At 38.9% G+C, this 20,375-nt stretch overlaps 1 protein-coding gene across 1 annotated transcript in view; it reads left to right on the top strand.

Annotated features, from left to right (window-relative positions):
• klf8 (Kruppel-like factor 8) overlaps nucleotides 1-20,375 on the top strand; it is a 70,538-nt gene that overhangs the window by 26,858 nt on the left and 23,305 nt on the right. The window contains exon 2 of the mRNA XM_044141651.1: nucleotides 8,957-9,274. Coding sequence (XP_043997586.1) covers nucleotides 8,957-9,274 — 318 coding nt within the window. The remainder of the gene's footprint in view (nucleotides 1-8,956; nucleotides 9,275-20,375) is intronic.

Genomic DNA, 20,375 nt, shown 5'->3' with positions numbered 1-20,375 from the left:
TTACCGTTGAGCAAGTAGTAGCTAGCTAGCCACAGACCAAAGTTCTGACAGACTGGTACTGGTTAATAACAACCTGTCTGTGTGAGTTGTAGTGTTATATTATCAAACCAGGAGGGTTTTACACTATTTATATTTCCCACTTTTTGACAAAATTCAATCCCCGAAGCTTTGAGTGGTGATTTTGTTTTTGGCTTTTGCCTGTCTTTCATCAGTCTCCATTCATAAAACTGAATGAGAAAGCAGCATTTGCTTGAGGCTGCAAAGATCAGAGTCAACATGCATTGTCTTTAACATATGTGCCCCCGTTGTGCTGCCAAATCAGCCCTGATCCATTGGGGCATGGAGTTGGAACCTCGGGGGAAGTCCTGTGGTGTCTGGCACCAGGATGTTGTCAGGACTCTTTAAGTCCGGGTTGAGGAGCCTCTCTGGATTAGGCTTGTTTCTTGACATATCTAAGATGCAGGATCTGGTTGACATCTGCAAATGTTTAATACTGAATGAACATGTTTTTGTTTTTAACCATCTTTGACTTGTTTTTGATGTTTTTAGATACTGTAATCTAAAACTCTGGGGCCATATTCAACAATTTAACCCATTGGAAACAGTTTTACTACAAGCAAAATGAACCTGGATTGTTTATATGTCGCAATAGGTGGCATAAAAAACTATACCCATACACTTGTGGGAATAATACCAAATATTTGTTGAGTGAGAATGTTGTGAACTAAATTACTAATTCATTTAAATCTTTACTTGCTCTTTAATTTATTTCTTCCTTGAAAATGCACAATTTAACCAAATGTTTGGTTTAGTTTCTAGTGCAAATATCTTAATACATTTGAAATAAGACAAAACTAACTTACAAATAAATTTTGAGCAAGATGAAAGACCTTAAGTTGACAATTCCTTAAAATTCTTAGCATGGGAAATGTATTTTTTCAAGTGAAATAATCTGCCAGTTCTTTTTTGATCAATATTAAGAAATTGTTGATTTAGATTAAACTCCAATATCTTGCTTAAAATTTTCTTGTAGGTTAGCTTTGTCTTATTTAAACTGTTCTAAGATAATTGCACTAGAAACTAGACTAAAACTTGGTAAGAGTTTGAATTTTAGCAATGTTCTGTGTTTGCTTTTCTGTACCACTTAAATGTTTCAGATTATCTTTCAGATCATCAAACAAAAAACACATAATCTAAATAAAACAAAAACTGGTTCTTAAAGGATGATGTTGGTTATTAACGGATATGTTTATTCACACCAACCTGTGAAAAAGTAATTGCCCCCCTAAATAACTGGCTCTGCCACATTTTGTGGAAACGACTGTCATAAAATGTTTGTGGAAGCAGGAATGACCAGTTTATCAACTGGGTATAAGTCTAGACTTTGAGTAGGCCATTTCAATACCTAATCTGCTGGTGTGCTTTGGATCATTGTTCTGACGTATATTCCAACTTCTCTTTGGGTAATCAGACATTTATGAAGCAAAGCAGCTGGACTACCTTCACCATGTTTGTTGTAACCCTTTTCTGAAATGCATTGCTAATTTTATGCCAGATGTGACGGGACACACACTTCCAAAAGAAATCTGCTTTTGATATTGTTAACCTAAAAATATTTTTCTCAAAGTTCTTTGGGATCATCCAGACAATTTCTTTTCTTTTTGGCAAATGTTAAGTAGCTCCTTCAGACTAGCTAGCAGCAATTAGTATGCACTGGGGTGGAACTGTGCAGCCGCTGAACTTGGGTTAAAAACAAATAACGTCACAATTCATCACTGACATGTGATTGGTTGGTTGACGTGTCCCAATTGGACAGCACACGTCTTTATATATAAACCCCGCCCCAATCAATATTTTTAATGCTGTATTAAAATCTATATAAACAATACATATATACTTTTTGCCCTTTTTTATACAGTCATTGCTGTATTAAAATATATTCATATGATATTGCTTAAATGCAATATGTTCATATATGAGGAACATAAATTAGACAATTTTTTAAAATTTAATTTAATTTAATTTTTTCACAAAATAAGACATAAATGCTTGTACACTTCTTGACCATTTGCGGGTTTTTTTTGTCCAAACATGTCCAACATTGTGCTGCGTTCAGGAAAGCTCCGACGTCTCTCCTGTAGTGTAGATAGGGATTTAATTTATCAATAGGGATTATTAAAATGAACGATTAAAAAATGTGCGATACAAAGACTACGACAACTTTTTCCTCCTTGAGCTACTGCCTAGTGTTCGTTCTGCCGTCCAGAGCGAACAGCAGCAAACTGGTGGCTCCATCTGTACTTGTGAACGTGGAGCAGATAGAGAGAGCACAGTGGACTGCTGTGCTCAGCGTAAAGGTAACTTTATGGACAAACTGGAAAATAAATTTACTACCATTCTGCTCACAACAGACCGGAGTGTACATGGCTGGCAGATGTGTTTCTGTGTATGACGTCGGAGCCAAATCCCGTCATCACATGGACAAAAAGCTATAAAGTCCTGGGCAAAGTGAGAGTCGATCTGTTAAGTTGACTGAATATGACAATATAAATTAAAAACAGGCCTATGGAATATTTTATAAGTATCTTGGCAAAATATTGGTTAATACAGAAGTATTAATACTATATATCAATATTGGCACAAATTTTCAAATTTGTGCTTCCCTAACATTTACTTTTCTGTACTTGTAACTAACCAGTAACAATAATAGCTCACAGTCAAACTGGAAAACAATTGTACAAAAATCTGAAATTATAATCGATTTAATAATAAAGCAGTAGGTCCACAAAGACACTTATGAAAAGAATGTCTATACTCCTGTTTTAGTTTATGTATTCATCTTCAGTTACTTTAATAGATAGACTCTCACTTTGTCCAGCCATTTATAGCTTTTGTGTCCCAAGTTAGCGACAGGCTGTGTGTGATGAAGGATCATCACACACAGAAACACATATGTACCGCCATGATGCGCAACACCCCCTGTTTGTTGTGACAAGAATGATGGGAAATGTATTTTTGTCTAGCTACACTAACTCACAGCCCACTGTGTTCTGTCTGATCCAGCCACAAGGCAGCAGCTCCAGCAGAAGAAAGGCTGCTGTATTCCAGGCTTAATGAACATAATGGATACCGGCTTAATCCAAGTACACCTCGCTGCAGCAAACAGAAAGAGTCAACAATTTAGCATGCCATGAGCATGTACCTATGGTACTATAAAACCCCATATTTTACATGTGCAAATGATTGGAACTTTGTCAAATGATGACATAATTGATGAGCGTTATGTAAAGCGCAGTGTTTTCATGTCGGCAGAAACACTTCTCTTGGAAATGTGTACAGTGGTGACTCTGGCCACACAATCTTGGATGAGCTTGACAGACATGCAATGTTGACAATGCATGATCAGATTTACCCTGAAAATTGTACTTAGCAATGTACACTTGGTTACATCCCTAAGGTGAGATAAGTGTGGCCAAGAGCTGGTGAATGTCACTCTGTATTTGTATGACTTGTAACATCAGAACATTTTTGGCATTAATGCCTGTTTTATACTTAAACAAATCTCATTATTTCTCATGGTAATAACACTGAGGGGTTTCGGTCGGGCCCTGGAACTGGTTAACAGACCTGGGTGGTGCACAGAAGGTAAAATGGGTGAACTACAACAGAAACGGGAGTCAGAAAGGCCGGTACTCAAGAGATAATTTCCATTTGCCTGGCTCCCAGAAACTTCTTTTAAATATGAAAGCCTCACCTATAAGCCCAAGGAGACAGGGCTGATAGGGCAACACAGACACACACAATTTTTGACAATTCTTTGCAGTTCCCTACAATTTCCCATTCTGACTAAAAACTCTTGCCGATAGCCCTCAATCTCTAAGCGTATGGCAGCTCTAGGGGTCAATAGCTGTTGGAAATCCCTTTTTTCATGCAGTGAGAAGATAGTTGTAAGTGGGCAAAAACCTTTTTAGCCAAGAAGTGGCAGATGAAGAAGTGAAGAAAATCTGCAGCCTTCTCTGTTTTTCTCTTACAATCCTCCTCATCCCAGCTACCCCCATCCCAACTTCCTGTGGTGGGATCAGAGGCTGACAGGGTCACACCCACCCCACCCTTTTTTATTCCTGGAACTCCACAGTGGGACCCCCTTCTCCTGGGTGGGGGTTTCACACACAAGCATCTTGTCAGTCCTCATTTATACACACAACATGCGCATAGGCTTACTACAGACTCTCACTATCGCTACTTGTTAGTGCTGCTCTTCACACTCACACACACACAGCTCTTGCCCCCCCTCGGTGCGCTCCAACCCCTCTACTGCCTTGTCGGAGGGCAGATGTGGATCAAGTTGGATTTGCTGAAGATTCCCAGTGTTTGCTTCGATCTGTTTGCAGTGAGAACATGCGTGTGATCTACAAGCTGAAACGCCGTCCAGCTGACTTGAAATCTCGTCTTTTAATGTTCACATTTAACACTTAACCCCATCCATCTAGAAAGCCAGACAGACTTAAGTTAAACACTCAAGAATTATTGGCTAATCAGATTTGATCCTGTTATGTTTACACTATGCAGATTTTAAATCCAAAATATTTTTTGAAATGACTAATATTGAGAGGTGCTCTTGTTTCTTTTCAATTGATCCTTTTTATTGTGCATGGGTTGCCCTGATCAGCCCTAAACTGTTTTCATTACACATGAATAGTGACACTTGTGTGTTGCCCTCAGTGTCTTGTAAATGACTGCAGATAAACCTCAATCCAAGTCTCCTGTCTGTCTTTAAATTTTATTTGCCAAAGCAGGCTCAGTTGTGTGTGTGCGTGGACATGTGGGTGTGTGTGTGTGTGTGTGTGTGTGAGGGTGGGTGGAGGGGAGGGGGGGGGGGGAATAATAAAAAGATTTGCTTGTTAAGAAAGCAAAATGACAGTGTGATGAAAATCAAAATACACACATTCTACTCTTCCACTACTTCATGTGCTTTTTGATGTTTTGTAAAATTAGTTACTTCATTATTTAATTTTTTACAGATTATGTTTTTAATCATATTGAAATGAAATATAACAAAACAGCACCGAATATAGCAATGGCCTCTCGTAGATTAATATTCACCAACACAGCTTTCACAGCAAGCGATATAACCAGTAATGACTTGTATATGTCTAATCTAACCTTTTAAATCCAAAAATAAACTTGACAAGTTACAATATTTTCTTCCAATTTTGATGCCAGGCAGATTATTTTAAGGGATGGCATTAAACACATAGCCTTAGCATTAGTTTGAAAGACAATGACTCTTGTTTCACAGATCGTTTAAGCAGCAGTTAGCAGTTTAACATTAGTCAGACAGGAGGCATTAGCATGAGACAAATACTCTTAGTACATCTGTTTCTTCAGATGTAGTTACATCTGAAGAAACAATCCTGCTGGATTCTACAGTCTATAAGTTCTCTGGGATAAAATGAGGGTAATATAATGAGATTTTAACATTTAAAGTAGATATTGTCAAATTTCTGATACAAGTTTTATCCTTTCTTTAAACAAAATTTACCTAAATACTGAGCCTTTACAGGTAACTTGTGTTGCTTTACTTAAAGTACATTGAAGAGTTTTTTAAAACACATTTTCTGCTTAAAAAAATCCAGTTTAGCCTGGAAAAAGTTCACATACTGTAGTTTTAATGGAGTAGACAGTTTACTTTTCAACCTGCTGATGATCTTATCTCATAGAGTCTAGTTTGATTATCTAGCTAGAGCTTTATCTTGTCATCTGCCACAGGTAGGACTGGACATACTGGGGCATGATGAATGGTGGATGAGATGTCACCAGTCACTAAAAAATTACAATGGAAATCTTGTCATTTTTGAGAAAATATTGGTTCAAACGCTCCAAACAAATTATAAAGGGTAAAAAAATCTGATCACAAATAATCAAAGCCTTTTTTGCCTTTATGTTCAAACTTCCTGAAAGCAGAACTGAAACACATACCAGTATAGATGAAGTCATGTCATTGTGGTGCAGTGATATGCACATCATGGTTGTTGTGTTGCTGTAGAAGCTTGCTTTACTTTCTTAGAAATAACTTTTTCTGTGTCACGTTTAATTCTAGGACAAAAGGCCAACACATTTTGCCCCAGAAGTTATTTGTTTTTCACACCAAAAACATGCTTTCATCTATGGGAGTCCAGTGAAATATCAGACATTATCCATTTGTGGGTTGTGTTGTTGGTTTGGGGGGGGAAGGGGAAGCATCAAGCTGCATTTACCTTTGTTTAGAGACACAGAGGGGGCTCTGTCTGGTCACAATGGACCTGGGGAGGGGTACTTGTGTGTGTGGGTGTGTGTGTGTGTGTGTCCTCTGCATGAGTGTGATAGGGGCGGTGCTTACAGCCACACCCAACCTGATTAACTTAAGGCCCCACCTCACTGTAGAATCTGCTGGGGCTGGGTAGCATACCAGCATAAACTCAGCACCATGGTTCAGGCTCACAGGAACAAGAAAAAACACAGCAAACTGGTCAACCAGAAAAGTTAGTTTGCAAATAAGCATCTATTTATACAGTTAGGAGGCTTTTACAAATCACTCAGAATCAACATTTTTGCTTTAGATGCAACCAGCCTAGCCTTGCTTGTGCTTAATCAAAAGATGCTTTATAGTACGGATGGTCTGACTGCACCAACGCAATGTTTTTTGTATAAAGCGTATGTGTGTTTACATGCTGACCTTACAACATTAGATTATTCATTTAATACTCAGAAACCAGGCCTGTATTCACACCAGCATCAGCTGAAATTATAGGGAAGGGAAACAGAAAGTAGACAAGTCAGGATGTTTTAAAAGTCCAAGCAGGGGTCGTGACCTGCAGCACCAACTAAAATGGCTCAATGTTTTTACAATACTGATTAAAGCTGTGAGCAATTCTAATGGATGTTGTTACAGTACTTTTAGTATTCACACTGCTTGGACCTTTTAATTGATTAATCAGCACAAAATTGTGTGTATTTGTGAAGTGGAAGGAAAAGATTGATTTAGTTTATATTTTTTAAATGATTACAATTCTGAAAAGTGTGGTGTGCTTTTGTATTTTTCCCACCTCAGTCAATAATTTCTAGCATCTCCTTCTGCTGTTGAGACATCACTTTAGATCTCCAGCTGTATGTTTAAGGTTTCGAGTATTTTGCAGCCCCTCTAAAGCATCCCCATAGCATGATGCTGCCGACATTGTGTTTCTCTGTGATGATGTTCAGTGTTCGATTGGGAACCAAAATTGCACCATTTGTTATATTTTCAGCTGCTGTTGTTCACTTTCACAGCACACTGTGTCAAACGAACCAAACCCTTTGAGAAACCTGTTCCTCTCTGTACCAAGAATCACGACATAAACACTTCCTCCTTCACGAAATGTAAAGAAAAATGGAGCAGCGTCAGAATTTATTGGTTATAATTTAACACCATGAGCCATTTCTTCTGTTAGTGCCAAGTTTGTGTGTTTGATTTGGTTTTATTTACCCAGAACGCCCTGTGCTTTAGTCCATTTCCTGCTTTTGGAGCGCTCTCCAGTCCACTTGGAGTTCACATTTTAATTCAAACCGTACCAGAGTTCACTTTAACTGAATCAAGACTTCCTTTCGCTTTTTTGGTCCCCATCAGAGTTCAATTACAAATTCACAACTCCCCAAACGAATCGGACTTTCTAGACAAATGAACTGGACTTAGATTAAAGCAGATGAAGTGTTCGTTTGCCAGCATTTTGTAGACCCCCCAAAAAAGCTTCATTCTGTTCTCATCTGATCAAAAGTCCTCCTTTAACAAGTTTGCTGTTTCTCCTCTAAAGCTTGTGGCAAACAGGCCTTCCTATGACTTTCTTTCAACAAGATTTTAGATGTAAGAGGAAAAGTTTAAAGGGTATGAATACTCTTTCAGATCACAGTTGGTTTTTTTTGGCATAAATTGTCTTCTGACTTTAAAAGGTTGTTCTTGTTTTTTTTGTTCTTTCCTTTTCTCCTTTCCGTGCTGCGATTTTCCCAGCCTGTTCAGGAGAAACTTCAACTATCTGCATCTTGTCCTGTACTCATGTGATATAGTTGAGAAATACAGAATAAAAGTGGAAACTTTACTTTATTGAAGTAGAAGTAAAAGCAAGCTGTTTAAACTCCAACTATTTCCTAAACCTGTAGACATATTCATCTCAAAACCCTTGAAGTTGATCTTTTTGGGTTTTACTCGTCAAAAGTTTCTGTTCCCTGATAATTTCTGGGAGAGCTGATGATTGTCTGATAGTTTAACCTATAAAGGAAGAGGAAATGGACAGCAGAGTAAGCTAGAGGAGATGGAGTGTGTTGCTTCTCCTCCTGAATGTGTGTGTGTGCTTGCGTCCCTCTGCCTTGGCACTCCCCAGTCGCTCTCTGAATGTGTGTGTATGTGTGTGTGTGTGTTGCAGCTCGGCTTCCAGAAAAGGGTGTGTCTGCCTGCCTGCCACTGAAAGGGAGGGAGGGGTCAGTTCACGGCTACTCCTCCCTGCTCTGCCTGTTATTTCTCTTTCGTTCTCATTCCCTCAGTGTCAGCCTCAGGATTTAGGCCTTTGTTTCTCTGCCTCTTCTTCTCTGCTCTCTTCTTTTACTCTAGCTTTAAATTTCCCCTCTTTTTTTAAAAACTGTGAGTGTGTGTGAGCCCTCTTCTGGCTGATTTTTAGAGAAGAGGTAAAGCTTGTTATCAACTCTTTTGCCTTTAAACTCCAGCTTACAGATTCCTTTCTACCTTTTCCCTTTTTCTTGGTTTTCTCCCATTTTTCACCCCCTTTCTCTGGTTTCAAACTTTTTTCTTTACCTTCTTCTGACCCCTCCCCCCTCCCCCTCCTCCTTATCGCCTCCTCCCCTCTCTCCACCTTCCTGTCCTCTGTATCTTCTGCATGATTTGTACCTTCCTCTGTCTAACTAATTGTCTGCCTCTCCTCCTCTTCCTCAGTGCCAGTCGACTCCAAAGCAGAGGAAGAGTGCCGCCGGTGCCCGAAAGAAGCAGAGGAGCCCGGCCAAGCAGAGCGCCGTGACCCGGCAGCCACCGTCCTCACCTCCGCCCCCCGCCGCCCGACGAGAGCAGGAGGAGGAGGAGGAGCTGGCGACTGGGCCTCGGCCGCCGCACAAGGAAGAGGAGAAGCCGAAGGAGGTGGGGAAGCTCACCGTCAGGGTGAAGCAGGAGGAAACGGAAGAGGAGAAGGAGGCCCAAGGCCGGAGAGACATGCCCTCAGTACAGATCAAACCAGAGCCAGAGGAGATGGAGTGCACGGTGAGGAAGAGGAGGAGGGAGGAAGGAGAGGTGGTGTTTTGGGTGGAGATGATTGGTGGATAGAAGAAGTGATGGAGGAGAATCAGTTGGGTGTAGGTAGGCGTCAGCGGGTGTGGCTGCAAGTTCTGACACGTTGGAACCCGTTGAGGCCTCACAGGATTTAAGATAAGATTCTGGTTTATTGCTCTCAGTTTAGCAATATTTTGTGATTTTTTTTATTTTTTATATATATATATATCTTTGGAAGTTCCTGACTTTAGAAATCAGTCAAAAAATAAAAAGTCCAAATAGAAAGCGTAAAGATCTATCAGATCTACAAAACTCTGAGTGAAAGCAGTTAGGTTTACTTTTTGCCTAAATTTAAATTAGCAAAACATTCAGAAATTCAGAAAGTTTATTCCATGAGTGGCTTTTATACGAAACCAGAAGGTTCAGAGAAACAGTACCCCATTTTTTCTCAGTTGATTTCTGACCATTTACTCATAAATTCAACATAGTGAATCCTCATCATAGACCAGATTCTCCTTTATTCTGATCCTTTGAAGCTTTTAGAGTTTTACTCTTATTTCTGCTTCTTTTGAGTCTTCTTGCTGCACTACATACTTCCACATCGAAGGGTGTCATTATCAAGATGACGGTAGGGCATACGTTTGGTGTGATAATTATTAGTGGTGGGATGGCATTAAGATTCTAAATCGAGTTAATTGCTGAGTCTGTAATTCATTTTTTGACAGAATGAGCAACGGTTTCAATTTAAAAACCCATTTTGCTGCTAAATTATTGAATAAATAGACAAATGAGCTCAACAACAAAGATATTTATTGCTTTTAACATGTTATTTAGGTTATTACTCTATCACATTGCTGCAAAGTCCTATTACGCCCATTCAGCTTTCCCGTGTTTCAGGAACCCCTGATCGTTTTCAGCATTGGGGACGCCTGTGCTGCTGCATCATGTTTAGCATTGAGATGCTATTTTAGGCTTGAATAACTTTGCTGAACTGTCAACCTGTCCAGGATGTACCCTGCCGCTGGAGATGGGCTCCAGCACTCCTCCTACCCGACTAGGGATAAGTGTGTAGGATGAAGGATGGATGGATAATGTTGCTGATTGGATAAGTCCTTTCAGCACAACTTCAACACAATGATAGTCTTTCCAACATCCCTTCAAATCGTTTTTTGAAACAAAGTTAATCTCCAGTGAGCCAAGAGAATGTCTCTTGTGCATCAGATTTATAGGCACACCAGAAACGTAATAAAAAGGTTCTGCTAAGAACTTTTGCATGTAAAAAAACAAATTGTGATTAAATAGAATGTTTAATGTGTTACAATCTGTGTAATTAATTAAACTCAGTGACCACAATACAGACCTGGACCCACTAATTATCTGATATTATGTGGGTTACAATTCCTTATTTTTTACTATTAATTTAAAAAAATTAGAGAAAATAAAAATGAACTCAAAAAATCAATAGAGTAGACATTAAGTATTCATAGCAGTGAAGGAAGTTTTTTCCTTTTTAATATTTTAGATATGCTCAATGGAAAGAAAATCTGTGAACAGGCAAATTTATTATCTGGAGTTACCTTCCACAGAAATATCTGCAAATACTGAATCGCAACTAAGTCATAGAGGGGCTGCTATTTTATGCATAATAATCATAATAATAATAATAATAATAATAATAATAATAATAATAATAATAATAATAATAATAATAATAATAATCATAATAATAATAATGCTTTTATTTGTATTACTCTTTACAATAAACACCAATTGAAACACAGCTTTACAATAAGTACAGTAAAATAAAACAGAAGTGACAGTCGAATAATAAAAAAATGTCAGAGTCTTGAAGAGTCCTAGGTCAGAGGTCAGTCTTATTTCTAGCGGAAGTTTATTCCAGAGTCTAAAGTTTAAAATCAATGCTAAACTGATTGTGCTTCTTAGAGTTTGTTAGTAGCATTCTGTACGGTTTGGAGGTGACTTAGTAGAGACTAATTTATGCCAAAATAAAGGATATTGTGTTAAGCCCAGTCTCAAAGTTATAAAAGTGTGGACAGCCTTTACAAGATCATTACAATTTAAAAACATTTTGGCTTTGGCCAGGGGCCATGTGTGAAAGAAACACACCCTAACCACATCATTTGTTTGCAAAGTTTAAAATTTGAGTCAGTTTTTTTTAACACTTGATAGAGTTCACCACTGTAAACTGTGGTAAGAGCTCTACAGAGTATGTTGAGTTTCAAACTGCTTTCTGCCCTCAGAGAGTCAAACCAGGTAAAGATGTTCTGTAAAGTCCCACTAAAAACCCCAGAAAACCTCTAAAGAAATTGACCCAAATACTTTCATGAACTCATTAAGTCACAACAAGTTTAAAAACACCATGGTAACTTGTTTTCCCCCCTTTAACTTGAGTTTTAACCACCTGGAACATTCAGCCTCGATCAGAACATAGAAAACATAAAACAAACTATTTGATTTTGCATTTTAATTTGTACTTCTATTTGGATTCTACTGCTTCTAAAACCAGCACAAGTTCTTAAAAAAACACTTAAACATTTTTTGCAAAGAAGTTTTTTTTTGGTGTCTGGAAAATGAACCATTTCAAAAACATAAGGAAAAATACTTCACAAATTATCAGCAAAGCCCAACCCGTTACTTAGCAACCCAAGCTGAACTCCAGCGTGTTTAATCAGCTAGTTTTACTGCTCTATGCGCTGTACAATGGCTGCTGAAACAGACAAGTGTTTTGTTGTTGACTTACCATCCAGAAACTACTTTCTGCATTCTTCTTCGTTGTGCAGGAGGCTCTACTTCTCCTTTTCAAACTTGTATGGTTGCATAATTGCGCATCTGTTTGCATCCATTTTTACATGCGAGTGTAAACGTTGAGTTGGAGGGCGTGGCCAGCTGCAGCTCCTTTGGATTTAAAGTGACAAGAGGCCCCAAAACACCTCGATCTGAAAGGAGCTCAGAATCGGCAGAACTGATCAGACTAAAATCTCATCAGCTAAGATTGATTTTGCTCAAAACAATATAACCAATAATGTTTTGTGTAGCCCCGAGACCTACCCTCCCTGTTGAAGGAAGCGTAATAGGTCACTTTTAAAAGACATTTGAGTTGTCCCAAAGGAACAACTTTGGGACAACTCAGTGGAGAGTTGTCCCACTGAGTTGTCTGGAGAGCTCAGAAACATTTTATTTCTTACACCATCTTAAAATTCCCCCTTCTTGTTGTCATTCTATCTGCTCGCCTGTTAACATCTTGCACCCTCATGTGCTAATTAAATCTAATCGTAAGTACTGTCTGTACATCACCCTGCATGAGAACGTCTTTTAGCTGGCGCAGGCAAGTTGCTGCACATTAACGTTTCTAACCGCATTTTGAAGTTGATAGGTTTTAGGACCATAACCTGTTATTATCAGAGCATATATGATGCAGGGCGTGAGGATTAATGATAAGGCGATGTTTGTCAGTTGCAGGCACGCAACAGCAGCCATTACCTCAGCCCCGCCGTCCAGAGAAAGGCTGGATGAGCGCAGAATATGTTGGAGGAAGTGGAAAAGAGCAGCAGGAGACAGACGGGGATAGGTTTCAGATGGAGAGAGGAGATAGGGTGGAGGTGGAGAGGGTGTGGACAGTCAGATAAGAGCAGGCTGCTGTCCATTTTGTCCTCCATGTTGCAAGATGAAGATGCTTTGTTTTTTAAAAGAGAATCCACCAGAGATGCTTACTGTTGTATAATGCACAACATATAATATCATAAATCAGTTTACTGCCTGATCAATTAAAATGAGCTTGATTTCCCGTTGGACAATAATCATTAAAGAGATGTTCCCCTTGAATATCATTGAAAAATCCTGCCAACATTTTTGGTTTGCACCACCTTTTACTTTTGCCTGTTCTCTCTGTCTAATCTAAATGATTAATATTTTTTAATCAAACTTTGAGTTTGCATACTTTCATTGGCATGTGACTGTTACTATTATATTTGTTGAAAATATCGCAATAATCTTTGGAAAACCTTGTCAGAGTGACCTGGTAATAAGTAACGCTTTGTTACTTTTGTTAATCAGAATAAGGCCTGAATGTTGAGGCAGTGAACCTGTCAATAACTCATTAGTTTAAGAAAGTCTGAACTTTGACTACAGCAGTCATTGTTTTCCTTTTTATTTAACCTTTTTTTTTTAACCAGGTGAGTGATTAAGAACAAACACTAACCACCTGGCAGGGAGGGAAGAACATGTTGGAAGATCAAAATGCACATTTTTTCAGTAAACAACAAACATTAACAACATAGTTGAGGTCATAAACAGTATAAAAAATACTGAGCCAAAGACACAGATTAAAAATGACATTATATATCTTAGTTGAAGCGTGTGCACGTTTCAGACAGCTTTAAAAGTTCCTATTGTTAAAAAGTTGCTCAGCTTTTATGTTATTGAAGCTTCTTCCAGTTTTTGTCCAGCATTATGGAAAGACAGTTCTTTTATTTCCTGGGAAATTCTGATGCAGATGTGCTGCTTTGTCTGGGATGATTGTTTGACTCTAGAGTACATTTGTGTTTGGAGAGGCTCATGCTGCCTCAATAGTGGTAACCATCACCCTACCACTAGCGTGTCTTTGTCTAATTAGGCTGATGTAACCTTGAATTTTCATGTGAGTCTGGGATGGAGCTTTTTGTGTTGCACAATCTGTATATGTGTTGGGATTGATGTTTACATGTTTTCTTGGACTTCAAGTAGTTTGGACGTGGCTATGGGCCTTCCCAGGCTGATATGAGGTAATAATTACATCTCTAAGGTTTTTGTCTCTCTGTCTTGCCGTTGTGATGATTTGCAGGATGACTCTTGAAATTATGTGTATAAATCTAGCAGCTTTGTGCAAAAATCGCAAATTTGAAGGTGACTGAGCTTTAACTAACTCTACCATCATAAAATAAACAACTTACAAAAAGTTTCAGTGACGCATCATTTCCTGTTTGGTTGCACTGCTTCTGTAAATGTCATGGTTTGTCTCCGTTTAGCCCGAGCTGAAAAATCCTGAATGTATTAAATGACCAGACTCAAGCTGACACATAGAGACCTTGTGCTGCACATTTGCTACATGCAGAAAATTGCATGCATTTAAATGCCTTCAGCATGTTCCATCTGATACGAAGCTGAGTTTTTAAAGGATTTGTTTTAGCAGCTGTTTGATTTTTTTAAAAAAACATGCAATGAAGCAATAAAGGGGGATTAAATTTGCAACAGTTTGCATTTTGATATTTCTGGATAGTTTGTATGTATTAGTCTGAAAGATGTACATTTTTTCTACTTCCACATTATTTTGTGCTGGTGTTGCTTTCTTATGTGTTACCAGTTACTGACCACTATAATTTTGATGAAACCAACATAAAGCAATGTCACACCTGGATCAGCTGCACCATAGGTCAGGGTTCTCAGCATTTATGACAGTTTCCCTTAATCATAGACAAGGATCTGTTCGAAACGAAGGTCGTAAATCTGCTCCTCCTTGAGATTACAATGTCTTCTAGTAATGTTGGTGCAAAACAAGCTTGGACTGAGATCTAGCCCATCCTGTACTTTTATTGTCTCATTTTTTTTTTTTTTTTGTCTGAAAACCCTCAAAAACTGATTTTTGTCATGATTGTTACTTTTAATATTTTCTCCACTCCACTTCAATATCAAAAAATTCAAATTTCTTAGTAAATCCAGTTATTTTATGGAGTTTAATGATAAATATCACACCACTTTATGTAACTTGTGTCCTAAAGAAACCTGTTATTAGTAGGGTTAATGTAACCCTAATATCTAGACACTCAGAACATGGCGTTTTATCACAAAATCCTCTAATTTCTAGCAATGAAATACCAAGTTCATGCCAACAGTACCAGAGTTATTCATTCATGAACTCTGTTATTCCACTGTAGCTGCAGATGGACTTAAAATAGTTGCATCCAAACTTAGAATTTGACTACATGAATTTTTGTCAAACTGTTATCTTCTGGCCACCGAGAGCAATAAGGATGACATTCAGAAACGACAGAAGGTCCGACGGATCGGAAGCAAATTTCTGATTGGAAAAACTTTGAGCAATTTCTGTTCACATGAGGCTGAAAGTGTTGAGGAATGGGGGAGGGTTCTGGTGGAGCCCCTTGTGTTGTGGTGTGGTTTGGGTTAGTGATGGGTGGGGGCTGGGTGGAGTAGTATTGCGTAAGGGATCATTAAGCAGAGGGTGTGTGTGTGTGTGTGTGTGTTGACCACACCTCTGCGGCTGACTCTAACACAGGGGAGTGGACTTTCCTGTCCGCAGATAAAGTCTCCAGGAAGTGGACCCTCCTGGAGTTCAAAACCTAAAAACATCCTACTTAATACCTAAAAACCATCAGAACCATCATTATTATCGCTGTTATATGTTTACTCTGAAAGTCTGTGCCCTTGGGTAACTGCTTGAAAGTGAATAACACCACCATACAGCTGCTACATGCACCAGTGGCTTCCCACATGTCAGAGGCATGCAAACAATAAGCGTCCCACTTTGCTTCTCAGCAGGAGACGTTGAGAGCTCCTCTCAGGGTCCTGATCTCACCAGAGAAATGGCAAAAAGTTGTAAAACAATTAATGATTAGCTCTATTCAACTATACAATAAATACTGGGTTAATTATTTTATTTAAAAATGCCATAAAGTTATAAAAATAACATTCATTAACTCAAAGACAATGCCGTTCAGATGCCATCATGCATCCAGCGGGCCTGCTGTTATCTGCTTATATTTGCTTTGCAGCTAAATTAGAGCTAAAACATCTCGGCTGTGGTGAACTTTGAACTGTTTTAATGACTGCTTTGACACATTCTCAACTTTATTCAGCAGATATTTCTCACATATATGAAGGAAATGCCGTAACCTCATTTACTTTTTCAAGTAATTTCAAACTGTTGTTTAAAATTTATCAGGAAATGAAGTAAAATATGTCACTAAACTTGGCATATGATCGACCTATTAGCATTATTAGCTCAGGTGAGGCTCAACTAGTAGCTATATGGGAGAGATCTGAACACAGGTCAGCATTATGCAGCGGTAGACATCACTAAGAAAAAAGCTAATTGTGCTAACTCTAAAGCACTAATTATAAACATTTGTTCCACTAATGCTAAAGCACTTCACCAACATGGTATTTAGCTGAGGCTAACACTAAAACACTCACTTTAAGTGAAGTTATATCTGTCCTTGAAAGACTATTAGATGATTCTATCCGGTTCCCTGCTGTCCTTGTTTTATTTTGTTCCTCCGTGTTCCTTGTTTGAACTAACCTTATTAGGATTAAAAACAAAGAGAGGAAATGGAACTGCTGTGTGAACAGTCTTCACCCACTTCAAAATAAGAGCACGAGTATAAACTTGTAAGTACTTGAAAAATTCAATAACCCAAACTTCTACAAAGATGCTAAACTTTGTTCAACTGCAAGTTTACATACAGTTAGGTAATTTAGCACTTAAGAGGGAAAGGGAAAGGGGAAGGGTGGATTCGTTGATGATTCATAGAGGGAGGGATGGATGGATGATGGAGTCACAAATGGATGGATGGATGGAGAGATGACAAATTGATAACAGGTGTTTCTGGTTGATATGTTGATGAAACAAACATTGCGACGTTGGGTCACCAGCAGAGAAAGTGTTGATGATTAAACAACAAGTCTGTTTCATGCAGGTTAATCAGTGTTCGTCAGTGCGAAGGAACGGGGTCAAGGGTCGTTCAGCTCATCAGCTGTGGCACTGCAGTAGCAAAGAGAAAATTATTTGGACACACCTTTAGCTCACCTTCACCTATCCCTCCATCATTCTTCTTCTTCTACTTTCTCTCACAAACTTTCTCACATAAGTCCTCCTCTTCTTCTCTTTCCCCCCTTTTATTCCTCCCCTCTCTCTCTCTCTTGGTCGGCCTCGCTACCTCACCCTAATAGGATATGTCGGGGGAGGCTCTGCTTCCGCTCACCCAGTCACCATGGCAACCACCGCTCTGGCGGGAGTTGCCAAAAGACTGTATAGCCTGACCCCACCATAGCCCCCCATCCCACCAACATCCCCACCCCCAAAACCCACCCCATCGCTCCTCCTCTTCCTCCTCCACCTTTTCTCTCTCTTTTTCCAACACACACAGTCACAGTGAATACCTGCCAGCCAAACACAGTGAATGGATCTAATCTGTGGTTCTCATAAGCACAAATACACACAAGCAAACAGTGAAGGCCTGTGCGTGTGTGTGTGTTTGCATGTGTGAGAGCTTCGAGGTCTATTTGCTGAGCGTTTACCCTGTGTGAGTTAGTTAGTGTGTGCTTGTTTCCGAGCTTTCACCCCATTCAGAGGATTTCACATCCAGACTCTGAAAGAGCGGCGACGTTTCAGGGGAGTTGGGGCTTTGCAGTGCAGATACTGGATGGATGCAGCTTTTCTCCTGCTGCTGCTGCAGGATGATGAGGATGATGATGGTGATGATGATGTCATTGCTGGCAGCTCGCTTTTCCTACGCCACGAAGCTTCCAGGAAGTAGAAGCAGCAGCCCTGATTGAGACAGGAAACAGTTTGCGTACTGTACGTGCTGTTTTGTTTTCTGAAATGCGAGGGTTCGGTGCAGAACAACTGGAGAGGCTGAGAAATGCTCAGTTCGCCTTTGATCCTTGGCAGCAGCGACAAACGCACACCCTGCTGCTTTAATTGCCCCGGCAGACAGCTGTGGGGAACTGAGCTGCCGGTTTCAACTGTCATCTGCTGAGGAAATTCAAGCAATTTGGGGCAAAAATGGTTCATATCTCTCGCAATAAATGTGGGGCTTGTTGCACCAAGCCACTCAGGCTACATGTTTTTGTGTTTTCTCGTTTGCATTGCTTGTAACATCCAGAACATAAGAAAAAAATTATTACCTAAATTGTTGAGAAAATGTGGATGTTCTATACTGAAAGTTTTGTAATATATTAATTTTTGCACAGAAAGACAAATTTCTACTGGTTCTACTGAACCAAAAATAAAACATGGATTTTTAAATCTCAAAAAAGTGTAATTAACTATATTAACAGATAGGTAATTGATTTTTTTATTTATTCAATAATTTAATATGAATATATATTTTTTAAACAAATAAATTAGCAAAAAAGGCACAATTAGGACGCTTTTAAAAATTTTCCTTTAGTATAAAATATTTTGTAAAAAATAACAGCATGCTGAATATATATCATTTTTAGTTTGTAAAGTATATTTTGAGTATTAAAAACAATAAGAACAATAGGAAAATGAATAACAACAAAGATATAGAATTTATCTTCTTTTCTGTTACTTAGAATAATACAAAATATTAAATTGTAGATTAATAAATTGTTCTCGAAATCACAAAATAAATAATTTCAACTATTAACAGCTCAAATTTAGGAAATGTATGTATAGTTTTGATACAAAAAATTTTAGGGTACATTTAAATAATAAAATATACATCATGATATAATATGAATATATTATAATCGTATATGTTTTTTCCTCTATTTACCAAATTAAACTAATTTTGAAAAGTTTTCTGCTTTAGTTAAACTGAGCTACAATTTGAAGGCAAATATATAGACGCATAAAATGTTTCTGGAAACATGGAACGAAAAATGTTATTTAAGCTCAAACACAACAACCAATCATGACACTTTTTGACTTAATGTTTTAATAAGGCAGTTATTTTGTAGATATATCTATAGTGGGATGTTCGGCGATGGACAAAAGCTGCTGTGATGCTGAGTCTTCATCAAGGACCACCCATAAAACCAGGATTCTAGTTTTATTGTTTCTATATTAGCCTATAAACTGAAGGAGAACAATAGCTACCAGTGGTGATCCAACAGAAACAGTCTGTTTCCTCTGGTTAAACGGAGGACTCGTCTGTGCCAGCTCCTCCTCTAATGAAGTGTTGAAAGATTTACCGTGCACCATGATTGAATCAAGATATTTTAATCATGAAAGTGATGAATACAGAGCAGGAGGCGGCTGAAAGCGCTTGTTGCAGAGTTGTTTTGGGTTTTTATCAGAGTGAAAAGACGAGTTCTTGCTTCTCCAGCTGTGCAGAAGCTACATGTTTGCTGTTTGAACTCAGATTGTTGTGGCTCTGGAACTGCTCTGCTGTCTGTTACTGCAGGTGGATGTAACGTATCTCCCAGAACTCGTCTTTCCTGTTAGTTGTTACCTCGGAACAAGGAAGAAAGAGAACAGGAATATTTTTGCAGTTTATGAAGAGGGTACGCTGTGACTGTGAGTTATAACTTGAAAAACCCTCTGGTGACACTTTACCCGTCACTGAGGTGTGAAACACGGAGTGGAGTGACGAGTGATGAGTGAGGCCTCACTGTTGACCTCTTCACTCTCATAGTGTGGCAAGCTTGTGCGAACAATTCAGGAACAATTTTTACACAATACTAATTGTATATAGTTATGCAAATGTTAAAAAATTTAAAAAATGACTCATTGAACAGCAAAAGTTTCAGCCTTTTGCTGCCTTTTGAATAGATTGTTCTATTGAAACTGTTTACTCCACTTTCATCAAACTAGTTAGTTTACCTAGAAAGTCCGATTCATTTGGTCAGCTGTGAATGACTAAAGGAGTTCTGATGTAGACCACTCCCGCTCCTTTTTTGTTTACATTTCCTGAAGAAGAAATTTGCGCTCAGTGTCTCCTTCAGGGATTTTTGTGTCGGTTTCTTCAGTAGTTCTTGGTGCAGCAGGTGAGGAGGGGAGCAGGTTTTTCAAAGGGTTTGGTTTGTTTGACACAGTGCAACGAACCGCAGCAGCTGAAAATATAACAAATGTTGCAACCTTGGTTCCCAGTCAAACAGAGTCTACCACACTACATTAACTGTCTAAAAATCCATTCGTTGGCAGCCAGTTTTTCCTGCCCACTGCCAGAGTTTTCCTGTCAAATCACTCCAGACCGAAGCGAACCTCCATTTTTTGTGTCTAGTGAGCAACAGGAAAAAGTCTGGCCTGGTGGCTGGGATCAGTCTGCGAATAGGTGGATCCAGCTGGGCAGGAAATGAGAGCACAATGCTCTCACCTAAACACTGGTTG

Source organism: Gambusia affinis, linkage group LG15 (assembly GCF_019740435.1).
Source record: "Gambusia affinis linkage group LG15, SWU_Gaff_1.0, whole genome shotgun sequence".
NCBI lineage: Eukaryota > Metazoa > Chordata > Actinopteri > Cyprinodontiformes > Poeciliidae > Gambusia > Gambusia affinis.
This window is presented reverse-complemented; position numbering and strand designations above follow the sequence as displayed.